At 37.5% G+C, this 27,965-nt stretch overlaps 1 protein-coding gene across 2 annotated transcripts in view; it reads left to right on the top strand.

Annotated features, from left to right (window-relative positions):
• The window catches only part of LOC126334838 (Golgi-specific brefeldin A-resistance guanine nucleotide exchange factor 1), a 290,716-nt gene extending 268,864 nt beyond the window's left edge, over positions 1-21,852 (top strand). The window contains exons 33-34 of one of the 2 annotated variants that reach the window (XM_049997502.1): positions 8,750-8,936; positions 21,444-21,852. In XM_049997502.1, coding sequence (XP_049853459.1) covers positions 8,750-8,929 — 180 coding nt within the window. In that variant the 3' untranslated portion in view covers positions 8,930-8,936; positions 21,444-21,852. Of the gene's footprint in view, positions 1-8,749; positions 8,937-21,417 lie in introns of both variants that reach the window. The other variant, XM_049997501.1, reaches the window with a different exon arrangement.
• Positions 21,853-27,965: the final 6,113 nt, after the last annotated feature.

Here is a 27,965-nt window from a genome sequence, read left to right as displayed (position 1 = left end):
GATTTTCTTCAGTGTCCTTGAAATGCACACTAATTTTTTATCATTATGCCTGTAAAATAAGACTTCGTTTTTTTCAAGCACACAGTGTAAACAAAGCTTTTCTTATTTTTGATCTCACACTTTCTGTTATGGATAGCCTCTTCATTTCGATTCTGTAATTGTATGTTGTTTTTGTATCTATCCAAGGAATACTTGTGGTAACTCACTTCTTTCACTAACAAATTTTTATGAGAGGGTTTGTTTGAGTATTTATGGGAGCTTTCCCTAATCCTTCCGGTAATTGCAAGCATGTTTCAGAAATGATGTTTTGTTTTCCTCTAACGTAAACTATTCCAAATCTATTCTCAGTGCAACAGAAAACTTTGAGCATTATGATCACTACGTCTGAACACCCAAACTCTACTGCCAAGGCTTAAAATTCTATGGTAGAATAAGCTTTTTCCCAGGCTGGTAACACGTGACTTGCATAACCATTGTAGATCTCTTGGTTCCATTTCGACTTGGACTAAAGAAACTCCCATTCAGATGTTTGACACATCTGTAGCCAAACCAAAATCAGTTATCATGACTGGACTGTACAACATATTAGATTTATGTATTTCTGTTTTGATGCCCTCAAAATCTTTCTGACAGTAAACTGTGCAAAACTTCACTACGTAGCTCATGATGTTACAAATCTACTGTAATAATACATAGACCAAGGGAGGTCTTAAAACTTTCCATAGCTTGAGGTTTAGAAAGTTCTTTACCACACTGATTTGACTTTCCAGTCATATTTCTTTCACTGTGATAACATGTTCCAGAAAATGTATTGCTTGTCTTCCAAATTTGGAGTCAAAAAAATTTGTTCCATCAGTCCACCTTTCTGTATGAAGCCAGTAAGCTGCTAAATTGTTCCTCATATTCGTCCAGTGTTTCAGTGACAATCAACAAATTGCAAGCCTAAACATTTATCCTTGATAATGTTCCTGCAGACATAAACTCTGTATACTTTTTATTCTAGTAAAATGTGCCAACAGGAATTTCTTAAAGTAATACTTGTGAAATATTTAACATCATGATTTCTTCTATTTTTTCTTCCAAATTTTCTAGTCTTGTGCACACTTCTATCAAAACTTTGTTAATATTTCTGGCATCCATTATGAGACATTCTCTGTATTTATATTTACTGCTGTAAGGTAGGGGACTGTTCAATGAACTTTCGCTTTGTTCAGTGATACCCGAAATAAAGCATCTTTCTTTCTTCTTTACTGTGTTCACCTCTGTGGTCAAGCAATGGAACACACAAACAGGTTAAAGCTCAAGTGGGCACACCTATGTATAAAGTGCGTCAACCACAAATAACAATGCTTTTAACTGTTCCATTGTTGTTGTACAGTTGTGAGCCTATACCTATTACATTATTTTTGCTTCAGCTAACTCATTGACAACTTACATTGTCCCAAGTCCAAGTGAGAATCAGTGATGTGTCCAAGAAAATGACCCAGATTATGAGCTAGCAGCATAATCCAACAGTGGGGTAGTTGTCTATGAAAAATTAGTAATCAAAAAAGTAGTTGGCTGTGATCTAATGCACTGCACTGTTTAATGCTTTGAGTCGACCATTACTATAGGGTAATTCTTCTATGCGGCAATATAGTGATATAATGAAAGTTTATTTTATTATCATCTAACTAAACAGTGCCTTAGCTCATATAATTTTAGTTTAGTTTATCATTGTTTCATTAAACTGAGATTAAGCTGTGATGTTGCTAATATGTGTTTACCTTACGAACATAAAGACTGCTATTCCTTAAATGTACACAAAGTACTCGGCGTGCCCAATCATGTTATGAAAAATGGTTTGCCCACTTGAGAGTTAATAATCCATGTGGTTTAATTGGTTTCATCAATGATACACCATGATGATACCTGGTTATTCTTGAAAAATGTCAGCATACTTATTTAGATGTTGGCATAGTTCTGACCTGCAGGTGTCTGTCAAATATTCAGACTCTTGCACTTTCATACCTATCACATCAGCAATGTTCATGCAGTCTTGTTTTTCCTTTGTTTCTTCCTTCAGCTGTGACCTATCACATTTATTATCTATAATTTTTATCCACACTCAGTCACAAAATTCCATTTCCAGTTATCCTTCATTGAAATAAATTGTTTTTACCATTCGAAACTCTAATCTCGTGGCATTCTCATTAAGTAAATATCTTCCCAAAGTGAACTCACTCAAATAAAATCGGCCACTAAAAATGTGTGCTTCAGATTTTCTTTGCAGTCTTCATTTCGGTACATAATTGTCAGCTCACAAGCTTTGTCTTGGAGCAACTGCTCAGACTGTGCCCACATTTCCAACAAGCAATTCTGTACTCTTACATAGCCTTGTATACTTTTTGTACAAGTCAAAAGGTATGATGCTGAGTTGAGCTCCAGTGTCAAGAATTCATTTTATGCTGTAGATGTCAATTTGCTGCTTCCATAACTCTTCTTGTTTCACAGTTACATTGTTCACAATTTAAAATATGTCAGTAATTTGTCATTGTTGTATTAAATAAGCCATTAGTTGTTCCATATCCACTCAGTTTCCTTCAGCCAGTCCTGCAGGACTTTTCATTTTGGCTTCGTTACTCATTTGTTGTTTGTGCAATGGATTACTAACATTGCTTAAGCTCTGTTGCCATTGTGTTCTCTCAGAACTGTTTCACTATGAATTGTTTGATATCATGGGCTATATTTGTTATCTCTTCTGTATTTAATCATACAATGTAGGCTCCTGCCAAAATTGTTTCTTCTCATTTTGTGCATCTTTTCGTACTATGTTCTGTTGCTATTGTGAAAGGTGCTGTGATTGTTTCTCATCTGGATCTTAGGTTTTGATTCTTGCCATCAGGTCCTTTCATATTGGTTTCTGCATACACATCAGTCTACATTGCATTCCACACCTGTACATTTTCTGTACGTGATGTACAGAATCTGTCGTGCACCAGTCCTCTGACAACAAACCAGAGCTATCGACTACCAGCAAAAGTATTTTGACATTACCATCTTGTACCGTTCTCTTGTCTGTATCAGTAACTGCCTTTGATGATGCATGCGATATTTGCTTGTGGTATCTCTTTGTCATAGTATGTAGCTGTATTTAAATCTCTTTAGATGTACCACCTCAGATCCTCATTTTATGGGTGATACAATTCAAGCTTTAAAACTTTGTTCCATAACTTCCCATGAATTCCTTGTGACCAATATTTCACTAAGAACATATTTTCAAGTTTTTCACATGCACAGTAATTGTCAACAGTTTCCGTAGCCCACAAAGGTGAAACGCCTTACATGTAACCACTTACAAAGCATATACATTGCATGTCTGTCCAAACGTGGCAAAATTCCATGAAATGATCACGTGTATGTCTTTCTTCCCCAGTATGAATATGTACATTCTTTACATTCTGCTCAATGCTATTTTCCAGTAAAATGTTTATCTACCTCAATACTGCTTGCAGTTAGTGTAGCTGCATACTCCTGCTGATTCAGCATTGTGTTTCTTCATGCCCTTTTCTCGCAGAAATAGTTGCTTTGTTTTGTTTTCTATTGACAGTATTTTATGCTGGCCCTCCTGCAACTCTTTCTAGTTGAATGAGTTACAGTTGAATTACTTTTGTATCAGTGGTGATCCTTTCTACTGAATCGGACCGTGTCCTAATTTTTGAATCTGTGTTGGCCATTTATTGTTCTTTGTCATTTAGTTCCTCAATTTTTTTGACTATTGTTTCTTCAACATGTTTATCTTTCCCTTCCCAATAATTTTCAAGCAACTCCCATAAGACTTCTCATATTATGTATCCTGCTTTTTCCCCAGATTTGCTGTCAAGATGTGTTAAAGTTTCTTGCCCATTTCTCTTACCCAGTTCATCAATTGTTGACAGATCACTTGACATGGTGTCAACTCTCTTTACAATATCACACTGTTTCTTTACCTTTCCATAATTCCAGTGGATTTTTCTATTTCCTCTCAAATTTCAGTTAACCTTTCTAATGTCTCAGAAATTTTGGACAATTGTTCCAACTGGTCAGTTGTTGCTTGCCCTACTCTATGAGCACACCTGCTTTTATAGTCAAGGTATTCTGAGCTTGTTTCATTACTCCCATTGCTCTAGTGACAGCGTGTAGCTTTCTAAAACCTCATCAGTTTGAGTTACGTATTGGGTATCAACTGGTTCCATGCCTATTTCTTTGTTCTCATCAAATTACATCTCCAATCACTTTATTAAAAATTAAAAAAACTATATTTTTCACAAACACAAATATTTTACCTCGGAAGGCACATATGTAGTTCAGTTCATGGAAAAAAAATTAAAAATTTCCAACTTCCTTTTTGCAAATTCAGCATTGGTCTATTTTGTGTCAGCTCTTTTTTTGGCTCAGTGATCCTTGTTCATGTTGATTTATTTTCATTGAATGAACAAAAATTTAGTTGTTAGTACAGTGTAAAATCAGGTTGATTAGTGGTCTGCATATATCTAATACACTGTTTCAAAATTATGAACTTGTCCTGTTCTTTTGCGTCTGAAGATTGCCAATTGTTTGACATTGCCCAAACACCACTTTCATAGTATATGTCCCTTTTTCGTACTTCATATGCTCTATAACAGGCTTTTCGAGCTAGACATGTGGGCAAACATCTGACACACGGACAGTCTGGGATACAGGCCATCACTAGCCGGGCACAACCTTCATGCATCTAATACGTTTGTAGTCCTGCCTTCCTCAGTTGGGTTTAATATTACTGTACATTGCTAATTTTTACTTTTGAACCATGTAACTACAGTGGCACAAAAGTCAAAATCAATTGCAGAAAGATATTGGCTACTAAATGAAATTAAGATGCTGTATTTTAAAAAAAAGTACCTAAATATGATACGCTAAGAGACTCATCTAGAGTTGGCACAGAACATAGGAAACCCCACAGTTCTCATGACACTAATAGAAAAAACTGAACACAACATAAACACAGCAGTGAAACATTTACAAAACAAACAGAAACAGAAAATAATGAAACTAACAATAAAAAAGACACAAGAAAAAACTGAACACAACATAAACACAGGAGTGAAACATTTACAAAACAAACAGAAACAGAAAATAATGAAACTAACAATAAAAAAGACACAAAATACATTTGTGTTTTAAATGTGAAACCACGAGAACACCAACACACATTCCACTCATATTTAGTTAATCTAACAGAGAGAACTGCATGTAAAAGAAAAAAAAAATGCTCTTGGAAAAAGTGTTGAAACATGCACCAACAGCAAGTTAAACAACCAATACATAGAAAATCTCATTGCAGAAACCAAACACATCCTTACATGTGAAGAACAAAAAAATAATTGTGAAATAAACATAGACAGGAACACAGTAATAAGAAGAGCAGGTGAGAGAAATGTAACAGTACTTAAGGACAAACAGCAATACATCACAAAAACCAAGGAATACAACACCTTACAAAAACTGAAGTTAGATCCAACTACACGATTCCAGGCAAACATGAAATTAACAGTGAAAAACATTGAAAACATACTTTCAGACAAACAGAAATACTACATAACACAGAAAAACCCACAAGTACCAACACACTGTGCAGCCAACCAAAGATACATCAAGATGATGCACTAATGAGAGGTGTTATTAACTTCAGGAAAGCCCCAACGTACCACATAGCCAAACATCTCCAAAAGTTAATTACAAAACACTGCAAAACAGAAAACAACATGACAGTGATACACACAGAAAACCTAATATAACACATCCTGAACATACAGGTATCAAACACAGCATCATTAATTTCATTCAACATATAAAATATGTATACCTCCATCCCTACCACAGAAACAATAACAGAAAAATTGCATATGCTCAGACTGACAACTGAACAAAACTACTTTGTTTCAGAGTGTGAATATTACCTGCAAAGTGATGGACTGCCCTTGGGATCCCCAATATCAGGCACATTAAGAATTTTTATCAGTCACCTAGAAAATCAGATATTTGAAAAAATAACCACTAATGGAAGATTTATAATCATGTATTGGTACAGATAAGTGGATGACATATGTCTGGTAGATGAGCCAAATGAAAAAATAAATGAACTTCACCTGGAAATCAATGAAGCATATCAGAATATAAAATTCATGCTTGAAAAAGAAAATCAGATAAATTTTCTAGACATAAGAATAATAAAAGAAAATGGCAAACATATATATTTAACATCATTAGAAAACCAACAGCCTCAGACACAATAATATATTGCACGTCTAATCATCCCCACAACCAGAAGCTTGCAGCACTAATGCATATACCATATAGATTAAACAGCATCCCAATCAACAAGAGAAATTATGAAAAAGAAATAAGTACAAATAGCTAGGAATACACATGTAGTACATGAATTCAATCAGAAAATAAAAACACAAATGTAAAACAAACACGACACTTTCAGAATACAAGATGTCACGAGCTGCACAAAGAAGAAGCAGATGATACACTATGACTTACACACACAAACTAACACACAGAGTGGCAAACATACTAAAGAGACAGGGCATCCAAATAGCATATAATACTGTGCAAACCATCCACTGTCACTTAAGCCAACCAGCTACCAAGAGGGATAAATTCCAGTGATCAGGAATATATAAACTTGAATGTCAAATTTGTGACGCATTATGCGTAGACATGATTTTAAAACACAGTACAAAGAACATGTCAGGTGTTGGATGTACAAAACTAACCATTCCACATTTGCAGAACATTTAAAGCACTTAAAACACCGTAATTGCCATCGTACAAACATGGAACAAGAAATGAAAATAATGTGAATAAACAACCATGACAAATACCTTACACAAATGCAAGGGCCGGCCGGAATGGCCGTGCAGTTCTAGGCGCTGCAGTCTGGAACCGAGCGACCGCTACGGTCGCAGGTTCAAATCCTGCCTCGGGCATGGATGTGTGTGATGTCCTTAAGTTAGTTCGGTTTAATTAGTTCTAAGTTCTAGACGACTGATGACCTCAGATGTTAAGTCGCATAGTGCTCAGAGCCATTTGAACCGAATGTAAGGAAACTTTCAGATCCAGGAACCCATCACTGAAAACAAAAATGTGATAAATGAGCAAACACACATCAGTACCAGCTCCCTACTGCACTTAATGAAAGAAATGATAAAATAAGTCATCCTTCTTGGACATGCAGCCAAAAAAAGTAGCAGTAATAAAAAGCTCACCAAAACAAATACTATTTCACAGACATGCATGGATTCGTAAACAAACAGATCACAGATCTCTCAAAAATTACACTCAAAAGTTGGCAATAACATCAGACAGTTGGCTAAACATACCAAAACATTGCATCAAAACAAGTGTTCAGTTCCTAGTACTGTGGAATGTGAAAAAAAAAACCAACTGGCAATTATGAGAAGAGGAACACCACCAAAAATGGAACAGAAACATAACATGTAGAAAATCATCCATACAACCTGTAAGTAGAATTTAAAATATTACTATGTCATAGAAAAAACCAGCCTCCAGAACTGTTTACAACCAATAGGTACAGTGCCGCAAAATTTAAACTAAATGGTAAAAATGTGTACATTTCCAGGCCACTGAAGATCCCTTGCTGAGAATAAAGGCGAAATGTGTGTAGCACAAAAATTGTTTCATTGAGTTGTAGTGGGAGAGTCAAAAAGTAAAAATTAGCAGTATACTGTAATTCATGCATCTGTTTGGTAGACAGCTTCTGCTGTGCGTTGGGGTTGGCCTTGAAGCTCAAACAGCATTTTCCTGTTGTACCCTCCATAGTTGGTGTTCAATCTTTGTAGAAAAATTCTTTGGATCATCTCAGGTTATTCCACAGGAGGGACACATTTACAATCAAACTTGATGCACTGCTTTTGTCACAGCAGATTAGACATGCTGGCCAGATGCATGCAGATAGGATATTCAAACAGACTGAACGTCACAGAACACATGCAATAGTCGTCTGGTAATTGAAAATATGTTGGGCCTCTGGATGTGCCCTTGCCCAATGGGGCAGTGTTGCAGTAGCCAGCTCTAAAAGATGTACTACAAGAATGATCATGTTGTAAAAAAATTGAGGACTATATTTTTATATAGATACATGGGACTGTATGTTTATATATGTATATACAGTGTATATGAGACTGTATTTTTCATTAATACAGTTGTTTTACACCATACTAAAATTTACTTTGCAGTGCATAATTAAATACTGTAAGAATTCTCGGAGCATTCAAGTGTGTTGAATGTAATATTATTTCAAAAGCATTATTGCACTAATAATCTCTATGGCACAACTCAGCGTGTTTATTGCATTCACTTGTGATATTACCCACGTTGACATAATTTAAACATTACATGGAACATGGGAGGAAATGCTCGCACACCGGGGGGGGGGGGGGGGGGGGGTTAATCCATTTTAATTTTCATCAAAAACACATGTACAGCTCTTAACCAGAAAATAGAAATTATTTTTCCTTTTGCTCTAAAAAGCTGTATTCACTACCTGTTCCAAATAAACTATTCTGCTTCTGTGAAATTTGCTTGTTCAATTTTTCAGTTTTTCATCAGCAGATTAACTAAACATATTTGTATGGAGAAGACTAAACTATTGTAATAAAATATATATTAAAGGCTTTGGAAGCAATTTCTAATAATCCATCATATTCTCTTTCTTTTTTAGCACGACTTTTTCCTGTCAGGCCCTGAGGTTCAGCAGCAGCAGCAACAGCAACAGCACCACCAACAACACCAAATGGGCTTAAACACAACGAGAAACACATTTTTGTTGAATACAGGTGTCATGGAAGGGCTACCAATCTTATCACCACCTACTGGATCTAAGGTTCCACATCCTGAATAATGGACTTGTAAGTATTAAATTGTTCTTGCCATTTGTGATTGTATTACTTTTGAACTTTTGTAACTTATCATCTTGATAGTCTTCCTTCACACAAGATGAATATGTTTCTGTGTGGCAAAAGTAACTGCCTACACAGTGAGTATTTGCAAGTATCTTACAAACTGAGCATTTAGATTTGAGGAGGTATAATTGAATCAATTAAAAATGTTCAAGACACTTTTGTTTCCAAATGTTCTTTCACCTTCTCAAATAATCTTTTTGAAGATTGACAAGTGATGACACCATTTTCCCAATTATGTAAAATTAAGTGAATCCATTTGAGCTAATTTTTTTATTATACACTGAGCATATCTTGTTCAATAAAGTTAAGAGGGTCCATTTCTTGCAGTGCTAACATTCAAAAGGTGAAATTTCAGTACTGCCAGTAAGAACATATAAAAGTAAACAGCACTATCGTAGCTTTCGGAACTAACAGTTAATTCCTCATGGAGGAGAGGTGGATAGCTTGGGGAAGATTACAAATGAAGAGCAGATCACTCAGCCCTTAGGATGACAGGCACCCATCTGTTGCAAGGGTGAGAGCAGGTAGTGCCTGTCAGCAGTACTAACTAGTTAGTTAGTTAGTGTCATGTTGAATGGATCATTCGTATGATTAATTGTAATGATATGGAACAAGTTATTCTATGTTCACATAACACTTTTCATATCTACATATGGCTGCATACTGACCATTTACAAGGGTGATTTTTTAGCAAAAATTGGCACAGACACACATGCACATTGACAGCCATTGCAAGTGTGTCTTCTATTGAAATCCAGGCCCTCTGAAAATGCTATTTCACCTTTGGTGCACATGTGCATGCGTAAAGGTGAAACTACATGTCTACCTTCTGTCGGAACTTGTGCTCACTAAAATAATATCACATGTCACTAGATGTGTAATTATGAATAAGATCTTGTCTTCCAGAAGAAATTAGAGAGATCACTGGGTCCCAAGCCTTGTCCAGTTGAAAGCCACTGACATGATTTATAAGATCATGTGCTCAACGTATTTCCACAGGTTCTTTAATCGCTGAATCCCAAAAGGATCTCACTGGGGCCAAATTTTTTGCTTTAAAGCTATGTATTTTGCTATAAGACAGACACAATGAACTAGCAGTCTCCAGTGACAGACACTCACCTGAAGGTGGTTGAACAGTTGCCAGCCGAAATGTAGTGACAAGAAATCAACATGACATGGCTGCAATCCTGAAACCTCCGAGAATATTCAATATACTGGGAAAACTTCTAGAATTGTGTCAGATATAAGTTAGTGATTCCTACCCATCAGCTTTCAAACATTGCACAAACAGGAATCCCTCTATGAAGCAGGAGGAGTTGTCAAGGAGAAACTTTTTCTGTTTGTTGTCAGATTTAACTTCACTGAGTTAGTGATCAAAATTTTGATGGCAGCAGTGTGCACCACTTCTTCCTTTGAACTGCAGTGGAGTACTTAAAACAAATTTCATAAGGTAATAAATATGCTATAAAGCAGTAATCAAAATGCCTAGCTACTTAAAGAAATGGCTATAAGATGATCTTGGCTGAGCACCACTTGTTATTACAGCTTGATTTTAAGCAATGAAGATTTTCTTTCTTAACAATAAGATACCATAGAACAGTGTTCCATATAACATAGTTCAGTGAAAATATGCAGAATATGTCAAATTACTGATTTGTTCCTCCCTAACATTTGCAGTGATTGTAAGTGCAAATGTGGATGAACTAAGCTGTTATAGGAGATCCAAAGTGTGCCTCTCCCTTTTTTCCAGTCTGAATTCTCATCAGTATGTACACTTAAAAATATTGAAGTTTTCACATTATTAATTATTTCTTCGCCATATGTTACATCGCAAAAAGAGCTAACTCTGCTTGTTCAATGAGAAAGTATGTGATGTTATTTCAGTAACTACAAAACAGAGTGAAATTTACAAAGAACTTGGCTGTATGAGCCCATTTACGTCATGATGTAGCATCCCTCTGGCCTGGAAGCATGAGGTTTGGAGCGGTGTCATAAACCTGCTGTATCCTCTGCTGAGGAAAACTGGCACACTACTGTTGTAATGGCCCTCAATCTCTTGGGTCCTGGATGCTGACATTGGGATTGAGTTGACACAAGAGTTTGTTTCACCCATGTTTTACCTGGGACATATCTGGTGGTCTTACTGGCCACAAGACCACCCCAAGAGCACATTGATAGTTCCTAGACAGATGTACATCAACATGGATACTCTGCAAATCACACTTAGGTGCCTGGCAGAGGTTTCATTGAACCATCTTCACAATAATTCTCTATTATTCCACACCCAAAGTTTAGCTTAGGGACTCATGTCTAGCAATTTACTGCTTTCATACTACATGCAAAATACAAAACACACATCTCTGTCTGATTTGTACTACTTATAGTCTGTTTCCATTTAAAAGTAGGGCTCAATGTCACCATCACTGACAACACAGATACGGTAGCTCCATACCGTGTTTCAGTACACACAACCACGAATCTGTGGTCCACCAGAAGCCAAACAATCATAACCCATGCTAATAGATCTTTGAATACCTTATCTCATAAATCAAGACTTTCATGTGTCCTCACAGCTAACAATCTAGCAGGTTCAAACCAGGAGAATGTGCAGGGCAAGTGACTGGGCCTCCACAACCTATACACTGTTGCCCAAGTTGTCAGTCAAGATAATCTCAGACTGCACTTAAAAGATGATGGGAACCACATCTTTTGACACATGTGCAGTGCCACATCTTCCAAGAGCCCATGCAATTCACCCTCAAGAAATTGGAAATAAGCAGCACATGTGAGATGTTGTAGAACAATGTATGGGCCAGTCACATGCCCATCTGGGAATCTTCCCCAAATGTTCCAACTGTATTATTGCTGAAAGCCATGGGGGTGCACAACATGTGGGTTTTCATCAGCCTACACATTGCTGTTGCTGGAACTGAGAACACCTTCTCTGGTGAATTTGGCTACATCCATGAAAAGGATCTGCCACGTGAATTGGGACTCGTCCACACAACAGTTCAAGAACCACTAACGGAAGTGGGCTTGTGATGCAAAATCCTGTGTCTTCATTGCTTGTGCCTTCTGGGGGTGGTATAGGTGTAGCAGCTGCTCATGCAGAATATGCCAGACATTTGGTGATGCACACTCATTGTGCCTGCTTTGTTCCTCATACCAATTACCTCCTTTTCTGCTACATGGTGTACAGCCTCTTCAAACTCAGATGTATAGTGCCACCATGGAGAGCCATAGTCGGCCCTACTGGTGGGGGGGGGGGGGGGGGGGGGGGGGGTGGTGGTGGTCATGTTTCACAAATGTTTAGTTTACCATAGTCAACAGCAACACACCAAAAATTAAATGTACATACAGCTTGCGTTCTGTAATGTAGTGAATGGTTACATCTATGTAGTAGTACAATATGAACAAATACCAAAAGAACAGCAGCAGGTAAAAACTTCTCTGGGCATATCACAAACCTAACTGAACAGCATATAAAGAAACCTGTAATAGGCATCGAACATCTGTTGATCTGTGCATGACATATGGAATACCCTAGTCAGTTCTGCTGAAAAGTGTTCGTTATTTGGATGTGTTTTGTGATATTTTGCATGTAGTGGGAAAATGGTACATTTTTGAACAAGACTGTTTTGATCCTCACTACAATTCCTCAGTGTTTGTGAAGGGAATTAGTCTCACACGATGTGTAACAGCTCCTCCTTTTCCCGTGGTTATGTGGTGCTCAAACAGGCACAGGGTGTCATTCTTTTCAGAGCTTTCTAAATTTTTTGAAAAGACAAGAAGCTTTCCTATCTCATTATTCAGCCCTTTAATATTCTGATGAAATAAGCTAACATTACTTTTCTGTTCATTCTTGAGCATTTTGGAGGTCTCCTCTGTTTTAACTTATTTCACAACACTGCCAGAATCCTGATTTTTAACTCAAAACAGATAAACCTCTGGCACAGTATCATCGGGAATGTTGCTTTGTGTGGCAGTAGAACCCAACCCCCCTGCCCTCACTCATATCCCAAGTTCCTTTTCTACAAGAAGAAAACTTACCCTTCCCAATTGTAACTGCACTCATATGAGATTTCACTTCAGTCAGTATCAGCAGCTGCCACCATCTCTACTCCATGTTCACATGGCTCACAGCAGTGTTTAGCCAGAGGCGGTCATGGTGCTATAGAACACCACAAAACTCTCACGTGTGTGAAGCAGTCATCATTTTATAATAGATAACTGCTTGATATGCAAAAAGTCTGAAGTAACCAGTAATATTGTCCACCAGGTCATTAATATACAATGCAAGTGAACCTGCTTCACAGTTGCTAATGTGTATGGGAATTGGAAATACCTGGGTTAGATAAAAATATGGAAACACTGCGAGAGATGTATGGTTGAACATAAATGCAGGCACTAGTCAAACCTGCAGGTTGAGCTGTGGTATTTGACCTTGAGTGGCATCTGTGGAATGTTCTCAATATGTTGCAACTGTCAGTCATGGTGACAACAGTGTTCTTTGTATTTGTGTGTGCATTGTAGCAGAGCTAAATGAATTTGAATGTAGGCAAATTGTTGGTCCTTATATGGTGGGTGCTTCCATGACCAAGGTAGCTGAAGTGTTTGGTATTTCAAAGACACCTAATTGAAGGAATATACTGCATACAGTGAAAGCTGAAAACCACCATCCGCCATGTCACAACGCAGACAGGAGTGTCCATCGAGTGATCATAACAGACAATCATTGAAGAGGACTGTAACAAAAAATATGATGGCAGCTGTAAAAGTCATTGCAGAACTGAATGTTGTACTCAAAAACCATGTCATAACCAAAACAACATGAAGGGAACTCTGTTAGCAAGGAATTGCAGGGAAGCTGGGATTCAAAAACTGGTCATTAGTGGTGTGAATACCTGTGACAGGAAAATGTGGCACTGAAGCTATAAAATGTAGTGTGTGGAGCAATGGAAGAAAGTCATTTGGTTAGATGAGTCTCGTTGCACACTGCTTCCAAGTTCCATCAAAGTTTGTCTGGTATATGCTGTCTCAAGCTTACAATGCAGAATGATTGCTGCCAAGAGGGAAACAGTGTGGGATTTGATGGTTATTTAGGCAGCCTTATCATGGTCCTCCATGAGGCTGATGTGTACTCTGCGTGGGCAGATTACTGTCAAGGATTCTGTGACCATTTTGGCTGATCAGGTCCATCCTATGGTACAACGTTTCTTCCCTAATCGTGATGCTGTGTTCCAAAACTAACAGGGCATCTGTTCACACAACTCGCATCATCGAGGATTGGTTTTGTTAGTATAAGGATGAATTTTCACATTTCCGCTGGCCACCACAATAACCAGATACCAATATTATGGTTCTTCGTGGTCTACTTTGAGGAGAAGGTGCATGATCGCTACTCATCTCAGTCATTATTTCCTGAACGTGTACACATTCTGCAGGAGGAATGGTATAAGTTCCCTTAAATCATACTGGACCTGTATTTTGTTTTCATTTATGGTTTTTATTGTTTTTAATGGTTTCTGAATTTTTGTACTCAATACTACCACAAAACTTCAGAATATACATACAACTGACCATGCAAAAACCACTCAGATTGTAAATGCGTTTCAATGTATTTGAATGTCTGACCTTGAACCTTGCTTATTGACACTGCAATAAAAGCTTAATGGGAAACTTACAAGAACATCATATTTCGACATAGTCTCCTTGTGTTTCAACACACTTGCTCCATCATTGTACAAGCTTCTGGATGCCTTCATAAAAGTAGGTTCTCGGTTGAGCTTCGAGCCAGGAATGCACCACTTCTTTCACTGCTTTGCCCGAGGCAAATCAACCGCCCTTAATGCCTATTTAAGTGGACCAAACAAGTGATAGTCGGAAGGGGCAAATCGAGACTACATGGAGGATGATCCAGTCCTTCAAATTTGAGTTTCTGGAGCATTTCAACAGTGAGGGCAGCAGTATGCAGACGGGCATTGTTGTGCAACAAAACAACTACTTTTGACAGCAATCTTTGGCATTTGCTTCGAATTGTTGGCTTTAGCCTGGCAGTTAGCATCTCGCTGTAATGTACACTGTTTATTGTTGTGCCCCTTTCCCCATAATGTTCCAGTACTGGACCTTGTGCATCCCAAAAAACTGTAAGTGTCTGTTTTCCTGCGGACGGTTGGGTCTTGAACTTTTTCTTCTTGCACGGCAAATTTGGATGATTCCATTCCATACTCTGCCGATTGCTCTCTGGCTTGTAATGATGGATCCATGTATCGTCACCAGTAATGATCATATCTAAGAAGTTGTCCCCTTCATTACCATAGTGATCCACATGTTTTTTTAAAGATGTCCAAGCACGTTTGTTTATGCAACTGTGTGAGTTGTTATGGGACCCATCTTGCATAAACTTCATGAAACCCAAGTCTGTTGTGGATGTTTTCATAGGCAGAACCGGGACTAATTTGCTGATGATGTGCCACTTCATCAATAGTTAATTTTTCAGTCCGTTTGTAGACACTCCGTTGTGGTAAAAAACTGTTCCGGTACTGTACCAAAAGTCTTCGATGAATTTTGGCACTGATACACCTTCCGACCACAACCAACAGATCACTGAACATGGCTCTTCTTTGGTGGAAATAGACAGCGGAGCAGCCATGATTAGCAGCATGGCAGTGATAATGAAACTAACCTAGCAGCTTGAAAATTGCAAAGATATAACAAAAAATAAACAAAGCATGCATCATAAACGTAAAATGACAGTACTACCGAAATAAACAAAAATATAACTAAATTGCAGTTAATAATTGACTTCCCCTTTCACATAGTTTTAACTTGTGAATGGGAAGCATTAAAAAGTTTAGGACAATTCAGATTTCATTGTAGTATTCTGATTGTAAGCTGATAAGTCATAAATACAATTCTTCTAATACACAGGTTTTGTGATAAAACTAACTGTGAAGAAGAAAACCAAACAGCATATTCTTGTGTTCATAATTTTTAGTTAAAAAGTATGTACAGGTGAACAGTATATATGGGAGAAAATTTTTGTCTAATAGTTGAAATGCCATGCCATTGTAGTTGAAACTGCCTGTGAGAAAAGAAACAAAACCGTACATTTTCATAGCACAGCACAGCACATTTTCTTTTTTAGTCTGTACATTGTTGTTTGCAAAAAATTTAAAACGTATGCCCTTCTCAATGTTTATGGGAGTAATGTGCCAAAATTGGAAGTAAATCAGTCAAGAACTTGTCGGGATTCTTACCAATAATGTTTTCTCTCTATATGTACTAATATAGATGAACAACATGGGTCCTAACATAAGCCACTGCGACAAGTCTGAAGTTGCTTCTACATCTGCCATTGACTTACCACCGAAGATAACATACTTCATTCTTCCTGCCAAAGAATAAACAATCCAGTCACAAATTTCTTTGATACCCATAAATAGGGACAGAAAACTTTTGTATAAACAATAATCCAAAATCAGCAGTTTTCCTTGTTTTTGTGTTTTTAAAAAATATAAATATGGGGAAGCAGTTTCCTGATATTGGTGACTAGTAGTCGTTGAACATTTCTCAAAGCTGAAATTCCCATCTAATCTTAACAGGACACTTCATTTCCTGCATAAAGAACTATAGCTTGAGATGTGATATCAAATGAAAATAGCCTCATTTTATTGAAATCTATTCTGGTAAAAGTTTTAAGTGCCACCATCCCTGAGATCAAATCATGCCAGAATAACATGTTTTTGAGAGGTCTTTAATGCTGTGCATCAATTAAACTATGTATTTCCTTAGTACATAGTATAAATATGAAAACACTGAAATGGGGGACTTAATATTGAGAAAACAGATCAGAATGTGTCTACTCAGTTTGCTTGTATCAGACACTGATAGCACAGAATATGTGGTGACACACAGACATCACTGTTGTCTCACATAAGGATTTATACCAAGCTGCATGAGTAGTATGATAGCTTCTTATGGAAAACATCATTCAGAAAATAGAAAAGAATGATAATGTGAAGAGTTGCAGGCTCGATGGAATAATGCCTCCAAAAATTTTGAAGTTACGGTGAAGCTTTCTTTTGACAAACTTTCAGATGCATGACCACAGAATTATTTTTTTCTGTAATTGATTATATTACTAGGTTTTGCGTAAATAACACTTCCTTTTTTGTGATGACATAAATGAATATGAGACTGGTGGCAATAAATGTGACATACTTGATAGATATATTTTTATTTTCAACAAAACAATTTAAAACAATGAAACGAGAGAAAAGTAAAGAACATATTGTACTTCAAAAATAAGTTATCAGAAACAAATACCAAAATTTACAAGAAAGTAGGACAAAAATTGTCTGTAAGTAATACTGAGTATGACAAACCACTGACAAATAAAAAGATTTCTTACTGTCCCTACACATATGTTGTTGTTGTTGTCTTCAGTCCTGAGACTGGTTTGATGCAGCTCTCCATGCTACTCTATCCTGTGCAAGCTGCTTCATCTCCCAGTACCTACTGCAACCTACATCCTTCTGAAACTGCTTAGTGTACTCATCTCTCGGTCTCCCTCTACGATTTTTACCCTCCACACTGCCCTCCAATGCTAAATTTGTGATCCCTTGATGCCTCAAAACATGTCGTACCAACCGATCCCTTCTTCTAGTCAAGTTGTGCCACAAACTTCTCTTCTCCCCAATCCTATTCAATACCTCCTCATTAGTTACGTGCTCTATCCACCTTATCTTCAGTATTCTTCTGTAGCACCACATTTCGAAAGCTTCTATTCTCTTCTTGTCCAAACTAGTTATCGTCCATGTTTCACTTCCATACATGGCTACACTCCAAACAAATACTTTCAGAAACGACTTCCTGATACATAAATCTATATTCGATGTTAACAAATTTCTCTTCTTCAGAAACGCTTTCCTTGCCATTGCCAGTCTACATTTTATATCCTCTCTACTTCGACCATCATCAGTTATTTTACTTCCTAAATAGCAAAACTCCTTTACTACTTTAAGTGTCTCATTTCCTAGTCTAATTCCCTCAGCATCACCCGATTTAATTTGACTACATTCCATTATCCTCGTTTTGCTTTTGTTAATGTTCATCTTATATCCTCCTTTCAAGACACTGTCCATTCCGTTCAACTGCTCTTCCAAGTCCTTTGCCGTCTCTGACAGAATTACAATGTCATCGGCGAACCTCAAAGTTTTTACTTCGTCTCCATGAATTTTAATACCTACTCCAAATTTTTCTTTTGTTTCCTTTACTGCTTGCTCAATATACAGATTGAATAACATCGGGGAGAGGCTACAACCCTGTCTCACTCCTTTCCCAACCACTGCTTCCCTTTCATGCCCCTCGACTCTTATGACTGCCATCTGGTTTCTGTACAAATTATAAATAGCCTTTCGCTCCCTGTATTTTACCCCTGCTACCTTCAGAATTTGAAAGAGAGTATTCCAGTCAACATTGTCAAAAGCTTTCTCTAAGTCTACAAATGCTAGAAACGTAGGTTTGCCTTTTCTTAATCTTTCTTCTAAGATAAGTCGTAAGGTCAGTATTGCCTCACGTGTTCCAACATTTCGACGGAATCCAAACTGATCCTCCCCGAGGTCTGCATCTACCAGTTTTTCCATTCGTCTGTAAAGAATTCGCGTTAGTATTTTGCAGCCGTGGCTTATTAAACTGATAGTTCGGTAATTTTCACATCTGTCAGCACCTGCTTTCTTTGGGATTGGAATTATTATATTCTTCTTGAAGTCTGAGGGTATTTCGCCTGTCTCATACATCTTGCTCACCAGCTGGTAGAGTTTTGTCAGGACTGGTTGTCCCAAGGCCGTCAGTAGTTCTAATGGAATGTTGTCTACTCCGGGGGCCTTGTTTCGACTCAGACCTGTACTTAACTGAACAAGCTTTGACATTATACCAGATCCACTGATTTCTTTAAGAGAAAAAGACTTTGCATCGTCTTAACTGAGATGTTCCATGGCTTTCAAGATGTCATTCGAGAAAAGGGGGAGTTGGGTTTCTTGTGATTGCTGTTTCCAGAATTGATTCCAGGTGGCATGGAGATCATTCTGTTTCAGATATTTCATTGTGCTTGGGCTCAGAATATGTACTTAGATATTACAACAGGATGATACCAGATGTTGTGGACAGTAGTTTTTATTCTGCTATCCTCCTTGTAGACATGTGACTTGTGCTTTCCTCCAGTCACTGGACTTATTGAAAGAAAAGTAAACAGAATGATAAATCATGCAAGTACAAAATTTCAGAATGAAGAAATTAAAAAATAAATAATAATAGTAACAAATATACAGTGTAAGAATGAGTTAGGAACAGTTGTGGCATTTGTACAGAATAATATACAAAAACTCAAATAAGGATAGTATGTTTTGTATGGTGTTACAGTGAAAACTTCACAGAGATGCCATGCTACATATTACAAAATATTGTATATTTCAGTAATGTGTTCTTGCAGAACGTATACAGTGTTAACAGGACTAGATAAAACAAGAGGCTGAATACACCTCAATAGATTAGATTAGATTAGATTAATATTTGTTCCATAGATCATGAATAAGACACTTCGTAATGATGTGGAACGTGTCAGGTTAATAAAAGACGTCTGTACAAGATATTACTTTACACAAAATATTGCATGACACTAATGTTTAAGTTCTCCCCCCCCGCCCTTAATTTATATCTAAAAATTCGGCCAATGAGTAGAAGGAGTTGTCATCTAGAAATTATTTTAATTTATTTTTAAATGTTAGTTGGCTATCTGTCAGGCTTTTGATGCTGTTTGGTAGGTGGCCGAAGACTTTTGTGGCAGCATAATTTACCGCTTTCTGTGCCAAAGTCAGATTTAACCCTGCATAGTGAAGATCATCCTTTCTCCTGGTGTTATAGCTATGCACACTGCTATTACTTTTGAACTGGGTTGGATTATTAAAAACAAATTTCATAAGTGAATATATATATATATATATACTGTGAGGATCCCTAGATCCTTAAATAGATGGCTGCAGGATGAACATGGGTCGGCTCCAGCAATTAATCTGATTACACATTTTTTTAGCAATGAATACTTTTCTACTCAACGATGAATTATCCCAGAATATGATGCCATACAAAAGCAGTGAATGAAAGTAGGCATAGTAAGCTAATTTACTTAGATTTGTATCACCAAAATTTGCAATAACCCTAATAGCATACGTAACTGAACTCAGACTTTTCAGCAGACCATCAATGTGTTGCTTCCAGTGTAGCCTCTCATTAGTGGACACACCTAAAAATTTTGAAAATTCTACCTTAGCCAGTTTCCTCCAGGCACTAATGTCAGAACATTGTTGAAAACCTCTGTAGCGTTTATTTATAGGTCACACAGTGTTTAAATCACAAAAAATGATAAACATTTGTGCACTGATTCAGGCAGTAACTGAAATTTTGACTGACAAGTGAAACTGGACACGGAAATTTTACTTGCATCAATTTCATAAGCAAAGCTGTAGCAATCACAATGGTATCTATTCTTTGATGGCTCAAAAGTTTGTTAACAAACATGGTTTCAAAATTTAATGAATGGGTGGTAGGGGCAGAAGGTGAGAGGATGGGGGGTCAGCATGTAGTGTAGATGGAGTTGAAATTGGAGTAATCCATACACAAGTGGAATTTTTGTTTCAGAATGTATTTGTTGATCCTGCTGGGATTGTCATAGTCATTCACATTGTTGTCTCTTTTTCCAGCTAGCATTACCAATTTGAGTATTTTTCCACTGTAGAATGTAGAAATCTTCTGCAGTGACCAAAGATGTTCATTTCTCTTGTGCAGTAGCCAGTGAGACCAAATTACAATAACAACTGAACACAGGGTATACTTTAAATGGGTTTTCTCTCTCTCTCCCCCCCCCCCCCCCCCCCCCATCTCCCCCCCTCTCTCCCCATCTCCCCCCCTATACAGATAAGTCGACTTCCATCTTCGCCCCTTCCCACCACCCAGATCAGCTCATAGGTATCAAATTGTGAACATTTACCACATTTTGTAAAACAGGGACAGAATTTACATATGTCAATAATAAGTAAAGCAAACTGAGGACTGAAATTAGTAACTAACAGAAGTGTGTGTAGATTAATAACTGGCAGAAAAAAGTGGATTATCTCAGTTTCTTTGTTAAGTAGATTTATTTTACAGGAAAAAATTGAGAGAGAGAGAGAGAGAGAGGAGAGAGAGAGAGAGACGTTGTTTATTTTTCTAGTGCATGATAAGAGAAATCTTCTGCATATTACGTTTACTGCACTGGCTGTGTGCAGAAGTTTGTAGAATGTTGTTACCTGTCAGCTTCCACTTAAATTGCATCTACTGTCGAGTTGAACTATTTTGCCTTTTAATGTTGAATATTTCTATTGGATTTCAGGTATATTCACACTTTGTATCTTGCAGCAAATGTTTATGGAGATTCCATTGAGGCCAGGCCGCAAGAATAATGGAGTGTACACAGATAAACAGCATGGCGAAGGTGACAATGCAAATACTCCACATCATTGTCGTATTAATTTTTATCACAGTACAAATCCTAAACAGTTGTTTTTCAGTAAATAATGTGACTCCTACTCTGCAGAAAGTGTTCTTATTGTTGAATCAGTGTTTTTTATCCTTCAACGCTATTTTCAGAAAGATTTTTCTATGTTATTGTTGCAATGTGTATATAATGTAGACTTATAAAATTCTGTTGTAAATGGCATGAATAAAATATTTATCTTCGTAAGTAGTAAATTCTATGTGCAATATTTTTTGTGGCATTCTTGTAATGTGAATATCAAAAATCCATTGAATAAAACAGTGGAAAGTCCGGGATGGAATATAACAATATTATGAAAAGGAAAGTTGCCACCCACCATATAGCAGAGATACTGATTTGCAGATAGGCACAACAAAGACCTTGTTGGCCGAAAGCTTGTTTGTGACACTTTCTTTGTTGTTCCTATCTGTGGCTCAAATATCCATTGTTTACTCCTATCACCAAAGAACCCTTATATACTTCCAAGAATCAAATGAAACTTTCAAATAAGAGTAAATCAATATGTTGGCAATATGAGCATCATTTTCCTTGATATAATTTTTAATAATGAGTAATTTTAAATTTCCAACAATGTAGAAACACACCAAAAAAGAAATAAAATAAGTTTAAAAATGTTCTGTTGCATTTTGTTGATTTCAAAGCAATAGATTCCTTTGTCAGGACCCGTATGTCAGTTCATGGCTTTTATGTTCCACCGAATGTGCAAAATTTAAGCCAGACACCGTAACACACTGGCAACAGTTGACGGACTCATTCCAAAATAACTGGGCTAACTCTGTCTTATATAACTTACCTAACAATATGAGCTCTATGTATGCTGCCATGGTGAATTTAATAAAGTAACAGTATGGAACAAGCACATCTCACTCACACACACTGCACAAGTCAAGAAAAAAATTTACTTGTTTAACTGCTCAGTAACTTTCATACCCATAAAAATTAATAATTTTTTTTTTTAAATACAGCTCCTTCCCTCCCTTCTCGACTTGTAAATCTGTCTCGCGTGTGTCCTTGTTTGTCACTAGTCGTAGCAAGAAACTTTATGAAAATTCAAACAACAATTACAGACAAGGTTGGTCATTGAATACATATTAAACAAGATGAGAAAGAACACACTTCCTTGAGGGAACCATTCATGTGCTCTCTCCATCAGCTGTGCCTGTTCAGAAAGTGAACACAGAATTTCAGGTTATGTAGATAATTGATATTATTTTTCAAGACTATAGTTCTTTGTTGTTTTGAAAAGCTTACTAAATAGGATTTCGTGTAATAATGTGTTTTGTATGGCTATTAAACAAAAATTACACTCATTACTTTGTTCAGCTCATACTAGTCCTTTGTATATTGTCTGGTTAAGTATTGGTTCTGTGCGTGGTTTACCTCTTTTGAAGCTGGAGTGTTCAGCTGAAGTTTTTCTTCAACCAGTGGTACAAGATGATTGCTATCTCAGTAGCTTTTACACCTATGGAAATCACGGGGATTAAATGAGTTGTGCATGCAACCTCTTACTTGAATCATTCAGAAGTAGACCATGCCACATGTGGTGCTTCAGAGAAGTGATGCATCTGTCACACACGTGTGATCTCCTCATCCTTGAGTGATTTCCGAAACACTATAGTCAATATTGTTATCCTCTTTATTCCCCCTCCAATAATCATTACATGACTTTCTTTACCAAACTGTGACCAGAAAGCCTAAATCAATTGCAACATTGCCAAGGCCTGCACTTGGATTAAAAATTCTAACAACTTTGTATTCACTACCCTGGGGCTTAAATACTAGTTCTGATTTTCCCCTCTCATGACTGCTAAAGAGCAGAAGCAGCTTCTTGGTCTTTTTAACCTACTGACTACCATTTGCCTTAACTTTATCTCTTTTCTCTGTCTTGTTGGGCATCCCTGAATGTCCTGGGTAGTATTCATACTTCTGCAGGAGGTAGAGATAAAAAAGTCTCATACCATAAAATGGGGTGAATGTGAACATAGGGGTGAATAGGATCAATTCTGACGGAAAAACTTTAAAACATTAGAAACTACACAGGATTGCAATAAAATATGGAAACCAGTGCAGCAATTGGAAGTATAGCTCTTGAGGAACACATCCACGAACATTTTGTGTTTCAATAGTGCTTCCCTGGCTTCTAGAGCACTGTAAACATGTGGACGGGAATTCCCATTATTTATGTGTGTTCCGTGAACTTGGTATATAGTAGTGTGTGGTTGGGAGTTCTGTATTGTCAAAATCAGTGCTTCTATGAAGAATTGTGTTCCAAAATCAGGTCCTTCTTTGTTTTTGGTAAGTATTAAATATATTTCTTGATTTGATTTTATTTCACTAGAACGAACACACTTTGTCAAAAAAAAGGGAGGGAGGGGGGGGGGGGGTTGAATAGGCTCAGTATAAAATAACACTATTATCAGGCTTACATTTGATTATGGGATACTACCTGCTTGTGTTTTGAATGTTTCATTCTATTTAATTTCTAGACTGATTAAAATGCCCAGAAATTACATTCCTGATCCCCATGGGAAATCCTACACAAAGAGAAACAAGGATGAATTGGCCCAAGCCATTGCTGCTGTTAAAGGAGGGAGCAGCATTAGGCAAGATGCCAGAAATTTCAGCATTCCATACACAGTTCTCCACCGACATTTGAGGAATAAGAATGTGTGCCCCCAAGGGGGACAAACTGCACTCTCCGCAGATGAAGAGGCGTTGATTGTGGACAGGCTCACTATTTGTGCTGAGTGGGGCTATCCCTTTGACCGGTTGACTCTGCGATTGTTTGTCAAAGGATTCTTGGACCGGAGAGGTAAAGTTGTTAGCAAATTCAAAAATAATTTACCTGGTCACGAATTCACTGTTAGCTTTTTGAAAAGGCACAAACAAGAATTGAGTCAAAGACTGTGCCAGTTCATAAAAAGAGCATGTGCTTCTGTGTTGAGAGCTGCTCTGCGAAACTATTTTGATGATTTAGAGAAGGAAATTAAAGATGATCCCCCAAGTAATATTGTGAATTTCAATGAAACAAACTTAGCAGATGATCCAGGACATGCAAAAGTGATGAGAATCAAAATATCCTGAAAGAGTCATGAATACCTCCAAAGCAGCAACGTCAATTATGTTTGCTGCTGTAGCAAATGGAAACTGCTGTCTTTATATGTTGTTTATTGCTCAAAGCACTTGTATGCTTCATGGGTGAATGGTGCTCCCAAAGACACCATGTTAAATAGAAGTGAAAGTGGGTGGTTTGATGCTTGGTGTTTTGATGACTGGATTACCAATATCATTTTGCCTTACTATAGGAAGTTAAAAGGCCCCAAAATTTTAATCGGCAACAACCTTTCGACTCATCTTTTGGTGGCTTCAGTCAAGGCTTGTGAAGAGGATAGTGTAAGAATGATTTTTCTTCCCAAAAACTCTATGCATCTCACTCAACCCCTTGACGTGGCATTTTTACATCCACTGAAGACCAGCTAGCGAAGCATTCTCCAAAAATGGAAGTTGGGTTCTGGTCGTAATGGGACCACCATTCCAAAGGATATGTTCCCCGATTACTAAACAGCTTGTGAGGGCTCTGGATGTAAATTCCGAAAGAAACATCCAGGCTAGTTTCGAGAAATGTGGGATTATGCCGTTCAATCCCGAGAGAGTAATTAGCAGAGTTCCTGGTGTTGAAGATGATGGACCCACAAATCCACAGGATGTTGATGGGGCCCCCAGGCTGGGAAAAGTGTGTCAGTACATAATTTCCCTGATGATGAAAGGAGTGACACCTCAGACAAAAGTGACGATATTTCTGGAGATAATGGCTCACCAACTCTCCCCACCAATGAACGTGAGAAGCTAGGCAAGGGCACAGGTGCAGTCAGTGGATCTGAAGTCTTTTTGCCTTAATAACATCAGCCTGGTGACTGTCATTGTTAGATTTGACACAAAAAAGGGACACAGGATGTTCGTAGGCACAGTTGTCACTGTAACTGAGGCAGCAACGACTGTTAAGTGCCTTCGAAAAAGGGTTGGGAAAAAGAACACTGTCTTTGTTTTCCCGGACGTGGACGATATATGTGAGGTTACACCAATACAAGTGGAGAGAAAGATAAAAGTCGCTAACATTCAAAGGAGTCAACACACCTTTTCTGTGGATCCCATATTTTTAGAATAAGTTGTAGCATTATTTAAAGTGTTCTACCTAAATGTATTTCTTTTTTCTATTTCACAATCATCTTTTACTTAAAAAATAAGCCAGTGATCGTAATCATAAAACAAGTGTCTTAATGGAATAATTTGGGAAAATACTATGATTGAAACTATTCACACTGACCTTGAGAACAATAGGATCAAAGCATTTAAAAAATTATTAAAATTCGTCATTAACAATAAAGAGGGAGCCATATATTGGATTCAAAACTACAGATGAAGACACACAATATCTTTTATTTCATCACTTTACAGCAGTTGGTTGAGGAGATACACATCTCTGAACATGAAAAGTGATCCTATTCACCCCATTTTACGGTAGGTATTTTTGTTTTGTTTTGTTTTGTTTTGTTTGCAGTCCTTGTACATCTGAAATCCTGGCATCAGTGCCATTGCACACCACTAGAGGAGGAAAATGAGGAGGGGAGGGGGGGGGGGGGGGCTCACAGCCCATTGGTAAAGTGGAATATCATGGTAACCCATTTTCTGCATTTGGAGGGAAACAATGCTGCAAAAATTCTTGATGAGTTGGTTGAAGTGTGAAGTAACAATGCTCTACAGTGTGACACATTGGTTAGGTGGTGGAGACACTTCTAATGTGGTCAAACAAGAACAGGGAATCACAAGAAAAATGAAGACCCTGGTGGTTGAAGACTGGTATATTAAAAGCTATGCAATAGTGGAAAAAGTGAAACTCTGTCATGGATTTGTTTTCAACATCTCGCATAACATTATGAACACGAAAATTGTTGCCACCCACTGGGTTACATGAATACTTGCACACTTTCCAAAAGCCTTCAAAGACAAGGCAGCAATGGAAACACAGTAGCTGTGTCAGGCCAATTCAGATGATGTCTTTAGCTTTAATGGTGTGCATTCACATAATCAGTTGAGTAGTTGTTTTTGCGTTTATGAACAATATTTCAATAACTGATACAACCGCCTTCTTAATGTGTTGTAAGTTGTGCAGTTATTTGTACTTGCTGCCTGAACTCTGATCATAGGTGGTCCATTGATGGTTTTGCACTGCTGTTTATAGCTGAGTTTGACTACGGACACCACCAACATCCTTTGATACTCTTTTGTTTTACAGAGCCCACACTATTGTTCCATGAAACACACCTTTTCACATTGTTTCCTAGCTGTGGTAGGTATGATGGCCAGTGAGGCATTACTAAATTTAATGCTAGACTCCAAAACCTTTTTTAATTGTAACCTGCATCCCAGTCTATTAGATTTTCCAATATCTTTATTTTGCTGACTCTCAGTTGTCAGGTGAATCATGGAAGATGTAACACTTTTTATTTTACGAATGCTTCCGGATAATTAAACAAGATTTTCCGCAACTGATTATATGCTGAGAGGTATGTAATGTTTTTGTTCAGATAATATATAAATAGAAAGAAACTTCCACATGGGAAAAATATATTAAAAACAAAGATTCCAAGACTTACCAAGAGGGAAAGCGCCGGTAGACAGGCACAATAAAATAACACACAAACACACACACAAAATTTCTATCTTTTTGCAACCAGCAGTTGCTTCTTCAGGAAAGAGGGAAGGAGAGGGAAAGACGAAAGGATGTGGGTTTTAAGGGAGAGGGTAAGGAGTCATTCCAATCCCGGGAGCGGAAAGACTTACCTTGGGGGGGGGGGGGGGGGGGGGGGGGGAGAATGCTTTTTGTGTGTGTGTGTGTGTGTGTGTGTGTGTGTGTGTGCAACCTCTGGTTGCAAAAGATAGAAATTTTGTGTGTTATTTTATTGTGCCTGTCTACCGGCACTTTCCCTCTTAGTAAGTCTTGGAAATTTTGTTTTTAATATATACTGTAAGCTTTTTGTAACTTCATTCAGCAGCAAGCAGCACTTGGAAAGACAATTACAGTGACATAACCCTTATTAGACAATTACAGTGACATAACCCTTATTAATGTTGACACTGAAACCTTTTGCAAAAGGATCTGAGAAATGTACTAAAATGGTGTACAGCAATATGCCAAAAGTTGGCTATTGCAATGTAAACAGTCCTAAGCAGAGCTATTGTGCCAGGTTCTTTCATTACGTGGAGCGAGACAAACCTGTGCTGCTAAGATAAAACCCCATTTCTTATACAACATGTATGCAGTGTCAAGAATGATTTTTGTGTAAGGGGCTGTAAAAATAAAATGGGACTAATGGAAAAAGTAT

This window comes from Schistocerca gregaria, chromosome 2 (assembly GCF_023897955.1).
Source record: "Schistocerca gregaria isolate iqSchGreg1 chromosome 2, iqSchGreg1.2, whole genome shotgun sequence".
Classification (NCBI taxonomy): domain Eukaryota; kingdom Metazoa; phylum Arthropoda; class Insecta; order Orthoptera; family Acrididae; genus Schistocerca; species Schistocerca gregaria.
This window is presented reverse-complemented; position numbering and strand designations above follow the sequence as displayed.